This window comes from Anomaloglossus baeobatrachus, chromosome 12 (assembly GCF_048569485.1).
Source record: "Anomaloglossus baeobatrachus isolate aAnoBae1 chromosome 12, aAnoBae1.hap1, whole genome shotgun sequence".
Lineage (NCBI taxonomy): Eukaryota > Metazoa > Chordata > Amphibia > Anura > Aromobatidae > Anomaloglossus > Anomaloglossus baeobatrachus.
In genome coordinates this window covers 26,713,949-26,736,647 of record NC_134364.1, presented here as the reverse complement: position 1 = coordinate 26,736,647, position 22,699 = coordinate 26,713,949, and the positions used below count along the sequence as shown (strand labels likewise).

The window sequence follows — 22,699 nt, the reverse complement described above, 5'->3', positions numbered from 1 at the left end:
TGTGAATGTATAAAAATGTGTTTTATTACTTATGTATTCTGTATGTAAATGTCAGGGGCTTTAGCTCTATGGGCGTCGCATCGACCTGTGGGCGTTTGCATGTTTTCCGTGGTATCACGCCCCTGTGGGGGTGATACCATGGATTTACATCAGTGACGTGACCATCGCTGCTTGAGATCCCGCGCATGCGCACTTACCATTCCCATAGCCTTCTTATCTGGGTGCTTGCTCCTTATCTTCAGACGCGCTCTATGCATGACCGGAACAGCAGGAGTCTTCTGAACATGCGCAGAGCGCGTCTGAGGGCGAGAAGCAAGCAAGGCTGCGGGAAAGGTAAGTGCGCATGTGCGGGATCTCAAGTAGCGCCGGTCACGTTGCTGATCTAAATCCATGGCATCACGCCCACAGGGGCGTGATACTACGGAAAACATGCAAACGCCCACAGGTCGATGCGACGCCCACGGGGCTACAGCCCCTGCACATTTACATACAGAACACACAAGTAATAAAACACATTTGTACATTCACATTACACATTAATAAAACACAGGGATGGGTAGGGAAGGTCTTACTAGCACACACATCACAGTTTGTAGGTTAGAACACATTAATGACCTGACAGGTTCCCTTTTAGGCTGTGCTTGAAAATAATGGTTGCCACACAAAATATTGACACTTAGAGCACAATTTGGCCATCTACACTTAGTGGTGTACTCACTTTTGTTGCCAGCGGTGTAGACATTAAAAAATGTGAAGTGTACTCTCTTTTGTTATATACTTTACACACATATATGTATATGTATATATATATATATATACATATATGTGTGTAAAGTATATAACAATATATATATATATATATATATATATATATATATATATATATATATATATATATATATATATATATATACACACAGTACAGACCAAAAGTTTGGACACACTTCTCGTTCAAAGAGTTTGCTTTATTTTCATGACTCTGAAGATTGTAGATTCACATTGAAGGCATCAAAACTATGAATTAACACATGTGGAATGAAATACTTAACAAAAAAGTGTGAAACATCTGAAAATATGTCTTATATTCTAGGTTCTTCAAAGTAGCCACCTTTTGCTTTGATTACTACTTTGCACACTCTTGGCATTCTCTTGATGAGCTTCAGGAACTAGTCACCGGAAATGGTTTTCCAACAGTCTTGAAGGAGTTCCCAGAGATGCTTGTGGCACACTTTAAACAACACTTTTTATGGATATCTTTGAGAAATGGCTTTCTTCTTGCCACTCTTCTATAAAGGCCAGATTTGTGCAGTGTATGACTGATTGTTGTCCTATGGACAGACTCTCCCACCTCAGCTGTAGATCTCTGCAGTTCATCCAGAGTGATCATGGGTCTCTTGGCTGCGTCTCTGATCAGTCTTCTCCTTGTTTGAGATGACAGTTTGGATGGACGGCCGGGTCTTGGTAGATTTACAGAGGTATGATACTCCTTCCATTTCAATATGATCGCTTGCACAGTGCTTCTTGGGATGTTTAAAGTTGTAGAAATCTTTTTGTAACCAAATGCGGCTTTAAACTTCTCCACAACAGTATCACGGACCTGCCTGTTGTGTTCCTTGGTCTTCATGATGCTCTCTGTGCTTTATACAGAACACTGAGACTATCACAGAGCAGGTGCATTTATACAGAGACTTGATTACACACAAGTGGCTTATATTTATCATCATCAGTCATTTAGGACAACATTGGATCATTCAGAGATCCTCAATGAACTTCTGGAGAGAGTTTGCTGCACTGAAAGTAAAGGGGATGAATAATATTGCACGCTGCAATTTTCAGTTTATTTTTTTTTACAAAAGTTTAAAATAAGCAATAAATTTCGTTCAACTTCACAATTGTGTCCCACTTGTTGTTGATTCTTCACCATAACATTAATATTTTTATCTTTATGTTTGAAGCCTGAGATGCTGAAAAAGGTTGAAAAATTCAAGGGGGCTGAATACTTTCGAAAGGCACTTTATATAGTCAATATGGGCTTAAAGTGCAAACTCTCAGTTTTAATTTGAGGATCCTAATTCACATCCTAATAAAAGGAAGTTTATTGGAATTACAGCTCTTTTATATTTAGCTGCCTCTTTTTCAGGGACCAAAAGTAATTGGACAATTATCTCAAACACTTTTTAATCAGCTGCATGGTTTATTCCCTCATTAATCAATCATCAATTAGGCAGGTAAAAGGGCTGGAGCTCCATCCAGGTGTTGCATTTGATTTGGAAGCGGTTGCTGTGAACTTACAACATGCTCTCAATGGAGAAGAAAAAAAGACCATTCATTATGCTAAAAAAAAAAAGAAATTCAAAAGAGGAATTGCAGAAATGTTAGAAGTGGCCAAATCAACAGTTTGGCACATCCTGCAAAAAAAAAAATAAAAAAAAATAAAAGAAGAAGAGCTCCCTGGTGAGCTTGGGGAGTCAAAAAGGCATGGACGTCCATGGTAGACAACAGTGGTCGATGACCCCAGAATCCTTTCCATGGTGAATAAAAACCCCTTCACAACATCCACCCAAGTGAGGAACACTCTCCAGAAAGTCGTTGTTTCAGTATCTAAGGCGGGCTTTGCACGTTGCGACATCGCAAGCCGATGCTGCGATGTCGCATGCGATAGTCCCCGCCCCCGTCGCAGGTACAATATCTTGTGAAAGCTGGCGTAGCGAAAATTATCGCTACGCTGGCTTCACATGCACTCACCTGCCCTGCGACCGTCGCTCTGGCCGGCGACCCGCCTTCTTATTAAGGGGGCGGGTAGCGCGGCGTCACTGCGACGTCACACGGCAGGCGGCCAATAGGAGCGGAGGGGCGGAGATGAGCAGGATGTAAACATCCCGCCCACCTCCTTCCTTCCGCATATCCTACGGAAGCCGCGGTGACGCCGGTAGATGTTCCTCGCTCCTGCGGCTTCACACACAGTGATGTGTGCTGCCGCAGGAGCGAGGAACAACATCGGACCGTCGCGTCAGCGTAATTATGGATTACGCCAACGCTGCACCGATGATACGATTACGACGCTTTTGCGCTCGTTAATCGTATCATTGAACCTTTACACACTACGACGTCGCATGCGATGCCGGAAGTATGTCATTTTCAATTTGACCCCACCGACATCGCACCTGCGATGTCGTGGTGTGCAAAGCCCGCCTTAGTCTACATGAAAAGAAGACTTCATGACAGCAAATACAGAGGAGTCACCACAAGGTGCAAATCATTAATCAGTTTTAAACATAGAAAGTCCAGATTAGGATTGGCCACACACAAAAAAAAAACCTGTAAAGAAGTCGCCCAATTCTGAAAAAGCAGCAGAGGACAAATGAAAAAAGATCAACCTGTTCCAGAATGATGGGAAAAATAAAACATGGTGAGGCCTTGGAACAGCTCATGATCCAAAGCACAGCACATCCCCTGTAACACATGGGAGAGGTGGTGTGATGGCCCTGAGGCACTAATTTTTATTGATGATGTGACTGAAAACCGAAGCAGCTGGATGAATTCTGAAGTGTACAGGGCGACACTTTCTGTTCAGATTCAACCACATGCAGAAAAATTGAATGAATGGTGCTTCACAGTATAGATGGACAATGACCCAAGACATACTGCAAGAGCAACCCAGGAGATTTTTTTCAAGACAAAGAAGAGAAATATTCTCCAATGGTAGAGTCATCACCAGATCAAACCCATCGAGCTGCATTTGAATAATCCCTTAAGGATTGGGTGATTTTTCACTTTTTGCGCTTTTGATTTTTCCTCCCTCTGTTCCAAGAGCCATAACTTTAAATTAAAAAATAGTGTCACACAGAACCAAAATCACCAAGATTCGGTCACTGTCCAAATATTTCTGGACCTAACTGTATACCACTAAATTGTTGTGTGATCATAGGCAATTGTGGTATATTGCGAGTATATGACACTGGCGTCCAATTGGTGAGGGTCAGACTCCTGTTACTTTCCCCACTTCTGACTGCTAAAATAAAGTGCCAGTGCCGCTAGGGAAGAGCTGTGCTACTTCTTCTCCAGTCCACTCTAAACTAGACTGCTTTCATGTTATTATGGTATGTGTACTATTATTATAAAACTATAGACTAGTAAACATCAGCCACGTGTCGCAAATGACAGACTATTTATTTGGTTCTAATTACCACGCAGACAGATGGCCACATTTACATTTTCCATTAAATATAAATGCCATCTATAGCATGGAGGAATGGAAGAAATGCTGGGCTCCCAAGTGAAAATGATCATATCATCACAATCCCCATGCAAAAAAAAAAAAGTGCTAGGAGAGAGAAGAACATACCCATCTGGACAGGTCTCTAGGCTATTGAGGTTGAAAACAAAATATAGAGTTAATGTTACATTGACGTCATATATCATTTCACTGTAACACAATTTATCCATTTAGCCCAGTTAAGGGCACAATTTTGCATGTAACCATTGTGTAGCTGGATCCGACAAAGAATGCAATAAACTTAAAGAGGTTCAGTAGTAATGTAAATAAATGTTAGAAAATGTCAGCTCATCAAGCAAAAAATTCAGCCCCTGCAAAGCAGCTCCAGCAGGAAGCCGGGAGCTGTCAGCGTGGCAGCAGGTTTGTCCCAGGTTAGGCACTGCCGGGTTCCCCTGAGTTCAACTGAAACCTTCTGACCGTATGGCAGCTCACAAGGAAAAATCTGCCGCCGCTATGACAGCTGCTGGTGAGGTGAGATTGTGTAGCCACCGTCAGAGGCAGAATTTAATGCAAAGTATATTTAAGTTTATTTACAGTATAGTGGAGCCCCTTTAAGTTCTGTTTGTATGGCCATTGAATCAGCAATCCCCTAATATAGGGAAAATATTTGATTGGAATAGCTCATTTTAACTGCAGAACCTTTCTCATCATCAGAAGACTGATTCAATAAACTTTAGGCTCATCAGATAGGAAATACAATGATAAACAATTATTTTATCTACATTTTCAGCCAAGAAAATCTCTCCATAGTGTCAGCAGCTCGGTGACTCCCTGTTTGTCTATTTGGTGCCATTACCTATTGTCAAGTATAATCTGTATTTATCAGCAGTCAGGCTAGACAGTCACCAGAATGCATGGACGGTCGCCAGGGCTCCTTGGCCCTAAATCGACAGACTCACAGTTTGGGTCCGGAGATCGGTGTCCGGATAACTAAAACACGGATATGTGAAGCTGGCCTAAGAGGTTTCCCCTGCTTTGGGTGAAATGATGTCAGGACTCTGGTTTTTCTGTTTATCCTTTTTGGGATTTTTGCCCTTTTTCAAGATGGTGTCCCCTGCTTCACTCTTCTCCATGTGTTCTGCATTCTCTTGCCTTTTTAATTCCAGTCCAGCCTCTAGTCCTCTGCTTGAGTACTCTGCCTCGTTTCCTTCTAGTGGTGTCTCAAGATTCTCCATCTACCCCAGCAAAGTCTGTGTGACTCGCCTGTTGCAGCTCATCAGAGGTTCTGCCAACTTCTGCCCTCCTGTTGCTTCCTACTTTTGATGCCTAGCCCCTGCTGTGGTTCTTGCCTGATCTGCCTTGTTTTTACATATGCCGGATTGCTCTGCTACTTGTTTTTTGGACACTTGCAAATTGCTCTGCTACTTGTTTTTTGGACACTTGCAAATTGCTCTGCTACTTGTTTTTTGGACACTTGCAAATTGCTCTGCTACTTGTTTTTTGGACACTTGCAAATTGCTCTGCTACTTGTTTTTTGGACACTTGCAAATTGCTCTGCTACTTGTTTTTTTTTGCACTTGTTTGTTTATCACGTGTCTTACAATATAAACTTTATTATCTCCTATAAACTGGGTTCAGTTGTGTAATTGCTCCACGCAAAGAGATTCCTTAGTAATCCATTATAATTGTTACAAATGACAGGCATGATGTAAAGTTTCAGGCCCACAATGACAAGTCTGTCATTGACGTGAAGTCATGTATTATCCATAAGTTTTCCTAATTGTCAAAAGCACCAATTACAAGGTGCTACTAGTAACTCTTCCCCGTAGCAGAGAACTTTACAAAGCCCATTGCTTTTGAGAAAGTCTATACTACGACCCATACAAATGGACTGTGCACATAAGATGCAGACAGATCACCTGCTGCAATAAGAGAGAACGTAAAACTTTCTACAGTTGGGTTTGATAGGGACCCAAAAGAAAAGATGTCGCCTTGCTATTGCCTGTTGGGCTAACATAAAACTGGCCATTTTTGTGTGCTATGTATCTCATTATATTTTTACATCTTTTTCATAGCAGTAATGCATGTCTATATTCCCATATTCATTGTTCTACATATCTTAGTACTACAGAGCATAGCTGTCTCCTTTTTGTTACTATGTTTCATGTTCTGCACCTGTTCACATTAGAAAGGCAGGATGTGCCATCAGTCTTTTTCTTAGATTACAGGGTCATGTCTTCTGATTGAGCACTCCTGCGCTTGAGCCTCAGGCAATTTTAATTCTTTATTTATAGGTTCCTGTGCACCCATAAATTGTAGGTTTTTAACCCAAAGAGAGGCATTAGTTTGATAGGGACCCGACAGAGGCCTCCTTGCCGTTGGCTGTTGGGCTCACATAAAACTGGCCATTTTTGTGTGTTAAATATTTTATTTTTACATGTTTTTCATAGCAGTAATGCATGTCTATATTCCTATATTCATTGTTACACATGTCTTAGCACTACAGAGTGCAACTGTCTCCAATTATAAAACTTTCTGCAGTCCGGTATCTACATTATTAAACTCATTCTGCTGTTAAAAATAAATAATTCCAATAATATCATTTTAGGAAATTTCCGGCCATACTCTGATAATATTACAGTGGAGCTTGTAGTTACCAAAGTCAGTAATTCCTAAACAAAAGGGGATAATATCTGTAAATTGAAGTAAAAGAAAAACAAAAACAAATGATCATTCAGCCATTATGGCAAATCAGAATACAGCTGCCACTCTTCTAAAGCAAGTTGGAAATAAATGTAATTAGTTTGTAGCTGCAGTTCTATCATCATTTAGTTCATTATCTGCCTTTTTTCTGTAAATCTCCAAGCATATCCATAACCCCTAAAGACAATGCATATGGTGTAAATAAATGTAGCACATTCACAATTTAAAAGGGAAGTTGTGATAGTGCAGCTACCAGGAGAAAATGTACTTATTTCCTCTCAGGAGCCACCTGCTTTCATAGGGACAAGCACAAAGTGGCTACAGTCACCGCTCAACATCGTGCACTATACTGTGAGTGGCAGCTGTAAGTATTTTGATGGTTCGCCCTGCACAGTTTTGCTGCACAGTGTGCTGTCAGAGTGCCAGTGCATCTTACAGCTGCCGCTCAAAGTATAGTCAGGGGTTATGTGAGTGGTGTCCTCCTACATGCATGAGCCAATGATTTAAAGCTGGTTTTCCCGATATTCTCCCGGCAGGTGCAATATCAGTAGGGCAGCATCATATTTACCTGCAGATTTACCCTATAGCTGAAGGTTAATAGTTTTCCAAGGTAAAAGGTCCCTTTAAACTCTGCATTATTCTCACATTGCTGATGCCATGTCCTTCCCACCCCCAACACTGTGGCAGACAATCATTTAATACATTGGCCAATCATCACTCTGCAGAGGTAAACAACTCCAGGATCATGGCATAAGAGAACAGAGTAAAACGCAAATGGTAAACATATTTTTTAAATGGCATTCCTAACCATTTCCAATATCTTTACTGTTAAAGTAAGTTAGGAGTTAATATCTTCAGGCTTGCCAAAAGGTTTATAAGGAGTGGGTTTCCATTTTGGAAATAGAGAGCTGTTAAGAGGGCTTGGCTAAGCTGGCTTGATGCTGGGAGTGCCTGTATTTACTATGCAGCTATGTATTCTGCTATTTGTTACTATTTTAGTATTTTAGTAACACCTACATTTATGCATGATTCGTATGCATGAATAATAAAGTGCATTAGTATATGATGATATTATAACTAGTTCAACACTATCTACTGTCAGTGACAGGAAACACTATGGTTTGTATCAAGTTGCTGAAAATCTGCATGGATCATGGTTGACTGGACACAGAGGCACTCTGAGAACACTCAAATATCTTACAAATGAGAAGTAATTGAAAACCAAAATGATACCGCAAGGTGAATAACTATGTATTACAGCATGATTGTACTCTATTTATACAAGACTGGAAATCTGCTTAATGAACGCATCATACATATGTGCATTTACAACTTATTTTGCTGTTTATAGAAAACATTTGGCAGACGAAAGTATAGGCCCAATGCAGAGCAATTAAAGCACTAATAAGTTTTTAAGAAGTCTAATTTACACAATAAAAATAGGAAAACAAGTCAAGTTGCTGTTCAACGTTGCTGAGGAAAAAAAGCGATTGTATATTTTATGGTAATTGATGAACAAGTCCTCAGCAAATTAAAAGAGAGAAGATAAACGTTTAACATTAATGGTTTTAGAAACTTGTTTTTTTGAAAATTAGGAATCAAAAGATTTTCAGCATGTTACAGAAATATATATAAACAGCAAACAATAAAAAATGATTAAAGTTACTAAACACAGCACTTTGAGATACGGTAGCAGCATGACACGCATTTTGTTTACTTTACTTAAGTATCGTGCAACGAAAACACTGAGACGTCTACAACCCCAATTAAAAAAAAAAAAATGCTGTGTAAAAAGTAACGAAAACAATAACACAATGATTTGGAAGTCTCTTATACATATTTTATTCACAACAGAACGTGGAACTCAGATCAGAAAGTGAATATTAGACATTTTCCATTTCATTTGAAATAAAAATTTAAAGGCAGAAACGGAATAAAAAGTTGAGACAGGCTTAAAAGTCTATGACTGTATCAAAAAATCAGGTTAGAGAGGGAGAGTCTTAAAGGGAACCTGCCACCAGAATTTTCGCTATTAAAATAAAAGAATCCCCTTCTGCAGCTCCTCGGCTGCATTCTATAATGGTTCATCTTGCTACTGGCCCCCCTTTCACACCTAAATAACTTTATAAAATATTACCCTTTGCTATGGTAATGAGGTTTGCTGGCCCCGGTGGACGGGCTGTATTTCGTCTCTTATCCCCCCTGCTGCCGCTGTTCGCCGTCCCCCAGTTTTCATTTACATAGATGAGGCCGCCGCATTCATCTTCCGCAGTGCTCTGGAAGTCTTGCACATGCGCAGTGGTACTATCGCGGAACTGAGCACTTTTCAAATTGCGAGTGCCGGTGATGTTATTGCACAGGCACGAGATTATGGGCAGCGCTGTGAATGTCATCACCAGCATCATCCAGGTACCCGTCCATAATCTCGTGTCCGCGCTTTTACCTCTGCCTCTACCGTTATGCGCTTGCGCTGGCCATTACTTATTTTTATCATCCCAGTTTACCTTTTTTGAAAACAGTGCTCAGTCCCGCGATAGTGCCATTGCGCATGCGCGAGACCTCCGGAGCGCTGCAGAAAATGAGGGCGGCGGCCTCATCTATGTAAATGAACACTGGGGGACGGCAAACAGCAGCAGGAGGGGGGATAACAGACAAAATACAGCCCGCCCCTAGGGCCAGCAAACCGCATTACCATTGCAAAAGGTAATATTTTATAAAGTTGTTATTTAGGTGTGAAAGGGGGGCCGGTAGCAAGATGAACCTTTCTAGGATGCAGCCCAGGAGCTGCAGAAGGGGATTCTTTTAGTTTAATAGCAAAAATTCTGGTGACAGGATCCCTTTAAGAGCAAAGATGGTAAGAGGTTCACTAATGTGTTAACAACTTTGTCTAAAAATTGTGACAATTTCAAAAACATTTGATCTGTGTTCTATGTTCTGTTTTGAATAAAATATGGCGATAAGCGATTTCAAACTCATTAGATTTTTGTTTTTTTATTGTACACAGTGTCCAAACTTTTTTTAAACGGGTTGTAGAATAGATTTCTTTGTAAACAAAGTAGTGAACACTATATGTTCCAAATTCAAAGCCCCCTAAACCAAAAGTTTTTGGGTACCACACTCAAAGTGAATCTGTCAGCAGGTTTTTGCTATGTAATCTGAAGACAGCATGCTGAAGGGGTTAACGCAAATATTTCAGCTGTGTGTCTCTTATCACACTGTGTGCAGTTGTTTACCTGTAATTTTTGTCTTAGCTTCATAAGATTATCATTGTAGGACTAGATTAGCTATAGTTCAGCTAGTCAGTCCCCCCATCCCCCGGCTGTGATTAGCAGCTCACTGTCTACAGACATTGTACATAGAGATCCTGGCATGTGCGGGGGCAGCTTTCTGAGATCTGCTGCATTTCTAAATATAAAAACTCTGATTGCATCAGAACCACTACAGTCAGTAAACTAACTGATACAGTTGGATTCAGGGCCTCTTTGCCTATACCAAGCTGCTTTCAGATGAGCTAGTAAAAGCATGCTGACAGATTCCCTTTAAGACATTTCATTTTTAGGTTTCAACGCGTTAACATTGGAACGGTCTCACCAGGTCCATTTGAGCCAGGGTGCATGGACAATCCCCACCAGGGCAAGGTCCTCCAGCTACCACAGATGGAGCTGATCCTATTGCATCCTGAAGATTTTACACCCTTTACTAGCACCCATACACTCCTGTCCTGACAAGGACGGTCCACAGCTAAGTTCTCCTGAACTAACCCCACAATGACCCTGCATCTGTCCCGACGCGTTTCATCCGGAGGGACTTTTCAGTAGACATACTGTCATCTAGGGAATAAGGTCCACTGTCCAAGCTAACCCACAGCCATATTACTAGTATGCTCCATCTGTGGTAACTGGAGGACCTTGCCCTGGTGGGATTGTCCATGCACCCTGGCTCATATGGACCTGGTGAGACCATTCCACTTTTACTCAAATTCTCTTTTATGGTTGACCACTGTCACTGGTTAAGAGTATTGTCATTTGAGTATATTGTGTTTTTTTCTCTTTTACTTTTCTCTGGATGAGGGAGGACCACTGTCTATTCCCCGAGATGGAAACACAATTTTGTTTACGGTTTGTTATGTTCTGTTTGTTGTGGTTTTTTGAACTAGTGGCATTCTAGGTAGGTTTTGGCCAAGTTTTGCATGGCTTTTATTAACGAATTATAGTTATGATAGTTTATGTATCAACCATCACCTCCCTAGGGGCTTTATGGTATATGTGTGTCCGTTGTGACATTTAGAATTTTACGAGAAACTAATAACAGTTAAATTCTAGTCAACAGTTGAGGTCCCACATTTATTAAACAAGAAAAACGGAAGTATTACATGGTCATAATTATTCAGGCTCTTTGCTCAGACACTCATATTTAAGTCACATGCTGTCCATTTCCTTGTGATCCTCCTTGAGATGGTTGTACTCCTTCATTGGAGTCCAGCTTTGTTTAATTGAACTGATAGGAATTGATTTGAAAAGACACACATCTGTTTATATAAGACCTCACAGGTTACAATGCATGTCAGACCAAATGAGACTCATGAGGTCAAAGGAACTACCCAAGGAGATCAAATACAGAATTGTAGCAAAGCACAGATCTGGCCAAGGTTACAAAAGAATTTCTACAGTACTGAAGGTTCCTAAGAGCACAGTGGTCTTCATAATCTTTAAATGGAAGAAGTTTTGATCCACCAGAACTCTTCCTAGACCTAGCCATCCAGCGAAACTGAGCAATCATGGGAGAAGAGCATTGGTGAGAGAGGTAAAGAAGAATCCTAAGATAACTGTGGCTGAGCTCCACAAATGCAGTAGGGAGATGGGAGAAAGTTCCACAAAGTCGACTATCACTGCAGTCCTCCACCAGTCGGGCCTTTATGGCAGACTGGCCTGATGAAAGCCTCTCCTTAGTGCAAGACATATGAAATCCTGCCTAGAGTTTGCAAAAAAAAACACATGAATGACTCCCAGACTATGAGAAATAAGATTCAAAGATAGAACTTTTTGGTGATAATTTTAAGCAGTATGTGTGGAGAAAACCAGGCACTGCTCATCACCTGTCCAATACAATCCCAACAGTGAAACATGGTGGCAGCCTCATGCTATATGGGTGTTTTTCAGCTGCAGGGACAGATGAATGCAGCCAAGTACAGAGATATCCTTGAAGAAAACCTCTTCCAGAGTGCTCTGGACCTCAAACTTGGCCGAAGGTTCACCTTCCAACAAGACAATGACCCAAAGCACACAGCTACAATAACAAAGGAGTGGCTTCAGAACAACTCTGTGACCATTCTTGACTGGCCCAGCCAGAGCCATGACCTAAACCCAATTGAGCATATCTGGAGAGACCTGAAAATGGCTATCCACCAATGTTCACCATCCAACATGATGGAACTGGAGAAGATCTGCAAGAATGAATGCCAGAGGATCCCCAAATCTAGGTGTGAAAAACTTGTTGCATCATTCCCAAGAAGACTCATGGCTGTACTAGCTAAAAAGTGCTTCTACTCAATACTGAGCAAAGGGTCTGAATACTTGTGACTATGTGATATTTCAGTTTTTCTTGATTAATAAATTTGCAAAAATTTCTACGTTTTTTTTTGTGTCAAGATGGGGGATGGGGTGCAGCATGTACATTTTAATGAGGGGGAAAAAATGAACTTTTTTGAATTTACCAAATGGTTGAAAAGAAACAAAAAGTGAAAAATGTAAAGGTGTCTGAATATTTTCCGTACCCACTGTATATGTTTATCCAGCCTCCGTTTGAAGATTTCCATTGATTGAGAGCTTACTACCTCCCATGGTCACTTGTTCCACTCTGAGTGCCCTCACTATCAGAAAGTTTTTCCTAATGTCTAATCTGAATCTCCTTCCTTTAAGATTCATCCCATTGCTTCTTGTACTTTCTTGTGTTAATGAGAATAGGGTAGTTCCATCTGCACTGGTACGATCTTTCAGATATTTGTAGACCGCTATTAAGTCTCCTCTTGGCCTTCTCTTTTGAAAACTAAACATTCCCAGTTTTTCGCCGGTCTTCATAGGACATGGCTTGCAGACCGTTTACCATCTTTGTTGCTCTTCTCTGGACTTCCTCCAATATATCGATGTCTTTCTTGAATTGGGGCCCAGAATTGTACACAGTATTCCAGGTGGGGTCTGACAAGGGCAAAGTATAGGGGAATAATGACCTCTCTTGATCTAGATTCAATGCTTGTCTTGATACATCACAGAATTTAGTTGGCCTTTTTCGCTGTAGCTCCACACTGTTGGCTTATGTTGAATCTAGGATCTACTATTATGCCCGAGTCCTTTTCCCCGATGCTATCACCTAGTTCTATTCCTCCCATACTATATTTGCTTTTTACATTTCTTTTACCTAGATGTAGGACTTTGCATTTGTCACTGTTAAACACCATTCTGTTTGCCTCGTATCTGCCAGACATGTCACTGGAAGCAAGGATTGATCACCAAGACTTGCCTGCTTTGGAGACATCATAGCGTGCAATTACTAAAGAAGGACTTCATGGTCGGAAAAACAGAAGGAATAAGGCGATGAGTAAAGCGGGCTTTACACGCTACAATATATCTTACGATGTGTCGGCGGGGTCACGTCGTAAGTGACGCACATGTGGCATCGTAAGTTATATTGTAGCGTGTGACAGCTCCGTGCGATTGCGATTGAACGTTAAAACGTTCATCGCATGCATGTCGTTCAATTGCTAAAAATTGAATGTGAGGTTGTTCAATGTTCCCGAGGTAGCACACATCGCAGTGTGTGACACCCCAAAAACGATGAACAGATCTTACCTGCGTCCCGCGGCTCCCGCCGGCAATGCGGAAGGAGGTGGGCGGGATGTTTACGTCCTGCTCATCTCCGCCCCTCCGCTTCTATTGGCCGGCTGCCGCGTGACATCGCGGTGACGTCGAACGTCCCTCCCACTCCAGGAAGTGGATGTTCGCCGCCCACAGCGACGTCGTATGGAAGGGCAAGTACGTGTGACAGCAAATAATCGTTTGTGCAACACGTTCAACAAATTGAACGCGTCACACATACGATGGGGGGCGGTTACGATCGCATACAATATCGTATGCTTAATCGTAACGTGTAAAGCCTGCTTTAGACCAGCAACCCGATGGTTTGATACAATCAAGATTACAGAGGAGAAGACCCTGGTAAAAGAGCATGTATCCATCAAATCACCATGGCTGAGATCAAGCTGAAAGTCATTAAATAATAATGCTGGCATCTCTTTGTCATCCGTATACATGACCAAATACAGTTTTTTTATGTTAATACATTGCAAAGGATTCTTTAAAAAAAGATGTTATATGAATCGTGCTTGGACGGCATCCTTTTTTTGCACACTAATCTAAATATATTGGGGAGTCTCATCTGAAAACGAATCAGACAAAAACATCCAGTGATTTTTTTTTTTTACACTGACATGGGAAAATTTTAATGAGAACTAACACACTGAATGACAATTGTCCGTTTGCTGACCATTTTCCACACCGACAAAACATGGACTGAAACAATGTCTATGTGAACACACCCTATAGGCTGCTTTACACGCAGTGACATCGCTAGCGATGTCGCTGGTGAAAGCACCCGCCCCTATCAGTTGTGCGTCACGGGCAAATCGCTACCCATGGCGCACAACATCGCTAGGACCCGTCACACATACTTACCTGCCTAGTGACCTTGCTGTGGACAGCGAACCGCCTCCTTTCTAAGGGGGTGGTTCGTGTGGTGTCACAGCGACGTCACACGGCAGCCGTCCAATAGAAGTGGAGGGGTGGAGAGCAGCTGAAAGGAAGTGACGTCCACCTCGTTGCCGGAGGACGCAGGTAAGGTGTTGTTCATCGTTCCTGGGGTGTCACACATAGCGATGTGTGCTGCCTCAGGAACGACAAACAACCTGCACCCTGCAACAGCAACGATATTTGGGATTAGAACGACGCGTCAACGTTCAGGTGAGTAATTTTGATCGTTAGCAGTCACACGCAACGACGTTGCTAACAAGGACGGATGTGCGTCAGGAATTCCGTGACCCCAATGATATCTTGTTAGCGATGTCGTTGCGTGTAAAGCGGCCTTTAGTCAGTCATTCTCACCAAAATCTGCAAATTTGTCTGATAAGAAATATTGCAAAGTTGCTTGTTCTGATGTGTATGATTTATTTATTAAATGAAAATTCAAATAAAAGGTTACACTTTAGAGTAAATCTTGTTTTTGCTTGTGATTTATATTTTGGGAATAGGCCCTGCTCTCTTTGAAAAGCTTTATTTTTCTCACTCAGATACATTTACTCAATTAGCAAAGAAAAAAATAAATTCTGAGTCAAAACAAGTTAGTAAAACTAAACCAATAAATAAATGAGACCGTCTATGGCCAATCATAGCTTATCCTGTTACCAGATACATTTCGACCAATATGTGAGTAGGAGGAACTGGTAAAATAACACAGGAAGTTCCAAGTCGGATACTGTATCCTCTACACATTCTGTCAGCATGAGCATAAAGCTATGGGAAACTTCCAGAAAATTCCCATTTTCTTGGTTTGGCTGCTCTTGAAAGGATCATTAAAATGAAAATTTGATAACAGGTTCTGTGATCCAGCTTGGACAGCTGGTGAAATAAAAAAAAGCTGTACGTAAACTGAATCTGCTCCTCGGCTAGGCATATCAAATGAATTGAGGAACTCAGAATGTTATTTTCTCCACATCATACATTACATATTATCTTAGCATGAAATGTGCGAGAGCCATCACAGTGCTGAACCTAAAATAGAGGCTTATGTCACTGAGAAATTTTCCTCAATTATTATAATATACTTTATCATGGTAGAGGACATAAAGGATGCTCATACGGACATGTGCCCACATTGCTTTTTTATGTGCTTTTTTTCTGCACACAAAAAAAAGCATGTTTAGGCAGAAAAAAAAGGTAAAAAAAACCGCACATATTTTATTGCATTTGCACGTGTTTTTCACTTGTGTTTTTTCCTGATTTTTTGGTGCTATTTATTAGTCATGGCGATAGCGAGGGTTCAGACGCTGTACTCCCGTGATCACTGCCGGATCTCCGGCTGATGTGACAGCCAGTAACCGGCTCTCAGTGCCCGGAGATGTCCCCGTACCACTCCTGATAGTTTAACCCTTGAATGCTGCTATTGATTCAATCACAGCATTCAGGAGGCAGGGAGAGGAATTGCTTACCTCTCCCTGGCGATCGGGTCCCTGTAATGTGATCACAGGGACCTGTCACTGCCATAGTAACCCAGGGTCATCACCATGACGACCCCAGGTTACTGAGCTATGGAGAGCCTCACACACCATGGTGTATCACTGTAGTGATAAAGCATTGCAGGGGAATAGAAATGCAAGAAATAAATGCAGAAGCAATTGACATCCATTAGATGCGTCAAGTCCAGTGCTTTACCCGGGTCTTCATGATTGCCCTGGTAATCGGGGTAATGAGGGGGTTAATGACAGCCCACAGTAGGCATTAAGTCCTAGATTAGTAAAGGCAGGCATCTATGAGACACCCCCATCACTAATCTGCAAGTGAAATAAACACAAACACCGAAAAAATCCTTTATTTGGAATAAAATACAAAAAACAAACACTCTTTCACCAATTTATTAACCCTCAAAACACCCCTGCAGGTCTGACATAATCCACACAAGGTCAGATGATGATTCAGCTCTGCTACATCTGAGTCACAGCGAGCAGCCATAGAGCATGACTGCCCACTGTGAGTGCAGATGACGAGACTGACTGAGCCGTGATCAGTGGTGACATAACTCAGGTCACAGCTGGACGTTCCCACAGTCATCAACCTGTGACCGTATGTAACCTGACGTCAGGTGATCTCATTAAACTAGGTGAACTTACCTGCATCTCCTGGCACAAAATCACTTTTTTTGCCAAGAGATGCAGATTTAGCACTGAAATATTCACACCATATTCATGCATCCAATGTACACCTCCTGGCAAAAAAAAAAAAGAAAAAGAAAAAGACACATTAAAACCACGTAAAAAATTTGGGAAAAAAAAGTGTTTTTTTTTACCAGGATGTATAGATCCGGTGCATACAAATGATGTAAAAACGTCATCACCAAATTTGCATCTTTTGGCCCAAAAATGCAAAAAAAAAAAAAAACCAAACATTTTTTCTGCAAGGAGGTGCAAATTTCGTGCTCAAATATCAGCACCAAATTTGCAACTCCAGGCAGAAAATGATCAATAACGTTACTCAGGCTATTTTCGGTCACAAGTGGGAACCGCTGATCATGGCTCAGTCTCTGTAGTAACAGCGAGCAGTCATACTCTATGGTTGCACGCTGTGACTCAGATGCAGCAGAGCCAGGATCATCGTGAGACCTCGTGTGCATTACGTCAGACCTGTAGGGGTGTTTTGGGGTTAATAAAGTGGTGCTAGAAGGTTCTTTCTTGTATCTTATTCCAAATAAAGGATTTTTTTTGTGTTTATGTTTACTTTCACTTACAGATTAGTGATGGGGGGTCTCAGAGATGCCTGTCATTACTAATCTAGGGCTTAGTAGCTGCTGTGGGCTGCCATAAACCCCCTCATTACCCTAATTGCCACCGCACCAGGGCAATCGGGAAGTGCAGGCTAAATTGCCGGACTTGTCGCATCTGATGGATGTGACAATCTCAGGCGGCTGCAGGCTGCTATTTTTAGGCTGGTGGGAGGTCCAATATGCATGAACCTCCCAAGTCTGAGAATACCAGCGCCCAGCTGTCAGGCTTTATCTTGGCTGGGTATCAAAATGGGGGGGGGACCGCATGTTTTTTAAAATCATTTATTTAAATAAAATTAAAAAAAAGCCGCCAGCGGTTCCTCTTATTTGGATACACAGTTAAGATAAGCACATGGCAGGGGACTACAGCGTGTAGCGATATGGTTTATCTGTGCTGGGTATCATAATCCGGGGGACTCTATGCCAAATATTTTATTTATTTTTATACCACGATACTGACCCACAGACTGCGCCTGTGACTGATTGCAGTCAGACGCTGTCACACGGGCTGGGGGCGCGTCTGGCTGTAACCAATCATAGACGCCAGGCCGGCCGGTGGGCAGGGCAAGCAGTGCAAAAGGATGAGCCTTATTAGCGGCCCAGGAAGTGAAGGAGATGCAGCGAGAGCAGTTTATAGCCGCCCCAGAGCCTCGGTAAGTATGAAGCAGTCGCTTCATTCTTATTTTCTTAAATTTTCATTTTTTTTTTTTTTTTTATTTCTCGAGTGCAGGATCTGAATCAAATAACCAGGGCCTGGGACCCGGTTACCTTTGAAACCGCGTGGATATGGACTTTTACAGTCTGGGTCCGCGCATCTCTACTACTTGTATCCTAATAATGTGCTGTCATTGTTATAGATAGAAATCAAATATCCTTGATAAAAATTTTAGGACTTTGAGTTACTTAGAATTGTCTTTTTTTTTTTTTTCTTTTTATCTCAAAATTTTGGATTTAACCAAACCTGTCCTACCCAGTAGATAAAAGTGATCAAAAACATCTGATTAGACCATTTTAACAAATAATAATGAGTCAAAAATGGTCATTATTTCTACAATTTACTCTCTTGATGCTCTTCTGCCCACGAAATGTCATCTACTGATAGTAGATCATTTCCATATATATGATCCGATATAAGACTGATCCTGGGGTGGTTGGTGGCTAGCTATCGATGATTTCTATTCCAATGTACAGTACATTCTTTATTTTTGGATGACACAAACCAGATAAATTAAAATTTCTTGAATTAAATTATTTTGGTGTGTCCCTAAATAACTGTAGTGTTAAATAGAAGATTCTAGATTAACGAATTATATCTTCTCATCAAAAAAATTTAACACGTTATGACAGAGAACTCGTAATTAAACTGTTCACAAGATTAGCTGTCCTGTAAGGGATCTATCTGTGGCACCACGAAAACGTTGGAGAAAATAAAACACTGCTACAATTCTATCTGTAATCCACGGGAATCCTGGCACACATTCCACCAGTGTAGCTCTAAATATACTAGAAGGATTGTGGGTGTTTTTGAGGACATAGTAATTAATTTTATGCAGCAAATGTATTTTAGGAACCATCTTTTGTTTTTGATATTTTAAGTGCATTAAAGAGAATCTGTTGTATTATAATACATGGAGGACTGTGGGGGTGCATTAAATGGTATTGAGGCTGCATAATATAATATGAAGGACTATGGGGCTGCATTATAATATATGGAGGATCAGGGCCGGCTCCAGGTTTTTGTGGGCCCCGGGCGGAAGAGTCTCACTGGGCCCCATCCACATACAGACACGCACACACACATACAGACACGCACACACACATACAGACACGCACACACACATACAGACACGCACACACACACATACAGACACACACGCACACACACAGACAGACATACGCACACACACAGACAGACATACGCACACACACATACAGACACGCACACACACATACAGACACGCACACACACATACAGACACGCACACACACATACAGACACACACGCACACACACATACAGACACGCACACACACACATACAGAAACACACGCACACACACAGACAGACATACGCACACACACATACAGACACGCACACACACATACAGACACGCACACACACATACAGACACGCACACACACATACAGACACGCACACACACATACAGACACGCACACACACATACAGACACGCACACACACATACAGGCATACGCACATATACATATTTGAAGACAAACTCACAAAAATACTTATAAACAGACAAATCTATAGTCATACACACTGACATACATAGATGCACATCATTGCATACAGACACATACCCGCTTGTCTCCATCCAGCTCCTCCTAGACATGTGGCTGTGCTGCATGATGGTCGTAACAGACATGGCCGTGCACAGTGCACACTGACACTGCTGTATATACATCACAGGAGGGGCAGGGGGTATAGACATTACTGGGGGGCATAGATGTTACTGGAGTAGCAAACAGCTCTGGGGGTATGCACATTACTGGGGTGGGTAGCACATACGGCTCTGGGGGGCTGCACACATGGCTATGGGGGGCGCACGCACAGCTCTAATCCATACATACTGTATACACACAGCTCTACTACACACACCCCTTGATAGCACTGTTGCACACATCTCTGCTGCATATGTACAGACACAAACACACACACACAGCTCTGCTGCATATATACACATCACTGCTGACCGAAGACTATATATACACACAGCTTTGCTGCACACATCTCTGCTACGCTGCCCAAACAGCACATAGTCATAAAGCTCTGCTGCCCAGAGTAAATACACACTCTGCTGCCCAAAGAGTATATATACACACAGCTCTGCTGCAGACACACACTCGGCTCTGCTTCACCCGGACACACACTCGGCTCTGCTTCACCCAGACACACACTCGGCTCTGCTTCACAAAGACACACACTCGGCTCTGCTTCACCCAGACACACACTCGGCTCTGCTTCACAAAGACACACACTCGGCTCTGCTTCACCCAGACACCCACTCGGCTTTGCTTCACCCAGACACCCACTCGGCTCTGCTTCACCCAGACACACACTCGGCTCTGCTTCACCCAGACACACACTCGGCTCTGCTTCACCCAGACACACACTCGGCTCTGCTTCACCCAGACACACACTCGGCTCTGCTTCACCCAGACACACACTCGGCTCTGCTTCACCCAGACACACACTCGGCTCTGCTCCACCCAGACACACACTCGGCTCTGCTCCACCCAGACACACACTCGGCTCTGCTCCACCCAGACACACACTCGGCTCTGCTCCACCCAGACACACACTCGGCTCTGCTCCACCCAGACACACACTCGGCTCTGCTCCACCCAGACACACACTCGGCTCTGCTCCACCCAGACACACACTCGGCTCTGCTCCACCCAGACACACACTCGGCTCTGCTCCACCCAGACACACACTCGGCTCTGCTTCACCCAGACACACACTCGGCTCTGCTTCACCCAGACACACACTTACTGTTGTAGTTATCTCCTTTTAATGCAAGGGGTTTTAGATTATGATGGAACATGATTTGAGACATGTGCAAACGCGGCTCTGGGGGCCCCACACACTTGGCTCTGGGGGGCCCCACACACTTGGCTCTGGGGGGCCCCACACACTTGGCTCTGGGGGGCCCCACACACTCGGCTCTGGGGGACAGCACATAGTTGGGGGCCAGGACATACATCTCAGGGGGAAAAAAGCCCATGCAGCTCACTGGGGCCCATAAATCGGGGGGCGGGGAGGGTTGTAGAACATACCACTGAAATCACTGTGGAGAGGGGGCCCACACAGCGCTGGAGGGCAGCGTTGTGCTGGGGGTCGCTGGCTGGCACTGTTCCTTGTCTTCATCTGTGGGACAGTGACTGGAGCAGGACGCTGTGTGATAGCTCCGCCCACAGATGAAGTTCAGAAAAGGAGTTTACAGGGAACGCTGTGGACAGCGTGCCTTAAAGGGACAGCACCTGCAGTTTCCTGCAGAGGACTGTGGTACCCAGAACTCGCGAATGGGCCCCCCCGGCTGTCCAGGGCCCCGGCATTTGCCCGGGTATGCCGGGTGGTGACGCCGGCCCTTTGGAGGATGATGGGGGTGCATTATAACACATGCAGGATTATGGGGCTGCATTATACTATATACTGTGTGCAGAATTATTCGGAAAATTAGTATTTTGATCACTTGATACTTGTTATACATGTCGTCCTACTCCAAGCTGTATAGGCTGAGAGCCAACTACCAATTAACTAAATCAGGTGATGTGCATCTCTGTAATGAGGAGGGGTGTGGTGTAATGACATCAACACCCTATATAAGGGGTGCTTAATTATTAGGCAACTTCCCTTCCTTTGGCAAAATGGGGCAGATGAGAGATTTGACGGGCTCTGAAAAGTCCAAAATTGTGAGATGTCTTGTAGAGGGATGCAGCAGTCTTGAAACTGGCAAACATTTCAATTGTGATCAATGAACAATCAAGCGTTTCATGGCAAATAGCCAACAGGGTCGCAAGAAGCGTGTTGGGCAAAAAAGGCGCAAAATAACTGTCCATGAATTGAGGAAAATCAAGCGTGAAGCTGCCAAGATGCCATTTGAAAAAATAGCAAAATACCCAAGGGATTCACAGTACTCACAGCAGTAAATAGCTGAATCAAGGGGAGCAAATCGTGTCAAAAAGAAAAGACATAAAACTTAGCTTTTAATTAATACACAAGTAAAAAGTGAACAGTGCTTCACTGAAAATGTGAGTTAAAAACAGTAACCGTAATCAGCAGTGGTATCCATCATGCTGAAAACAAGGCATAGCAAGGAGCCCAATAGTATCACCGCTATCAATCTAGGCTAAAGGTGGTAAATACTGACCAGTACAGTCAGCCACCATATACTATATCCATGGTGAAAAAAGGCTCAATCGCAGACACAATTTACCCCAAAACATCACTGGTAAAGGGCCCTAAAGGGGAATTCGTGAGAATGAGACGTAATTGCTCTGATGAGGCAGGTTTTAGAACACAGTCTATGGACCTGATGGGACGACTAAGAGAGAGAGGGAACCCGGAGGGCATTATTAGGAAAGCGTACAATTCTGTACGCCACCTGGACCGCACCACCTTGTTGAACCCCAACCTCAAAGAGGATAAAACAGTGGACATCTTGAGATTT

The 22,699-nt window shown here is 42.8% G+C and overlaps 1 protein-coding gene across 9 annotated transcripts in view; it reads right to left on the bottom strand.

The window, feature by feature from the left end:
* The window catches only part of LOC142258359 (ryanodine receptor 3), an 847,167-nt gene that overhangs the window by 582,051 nt on the left and 242,417 nt on the right, over nt 1–22,699 (bottom strand). For 5 of the 9 annotated variants that reach the window (XM_075330934.1, XM_075330935.1, XM_075330937.1 and 2 more), the window contains exon 4: nt 4,346–4,366. The exons of the other annotated variants lie outside the window; for them this stretch is intronic. In XM_075330934.1, coding sequence (XP_075187049.1) covers nt 4,346–4,366 — 21 coding nt within the window. The remainder of the gene's footprint in view (nt 1–4,345; nt 4,367–22,699) is intronic. 9 annotated transcript variants of the gene reach the window in all.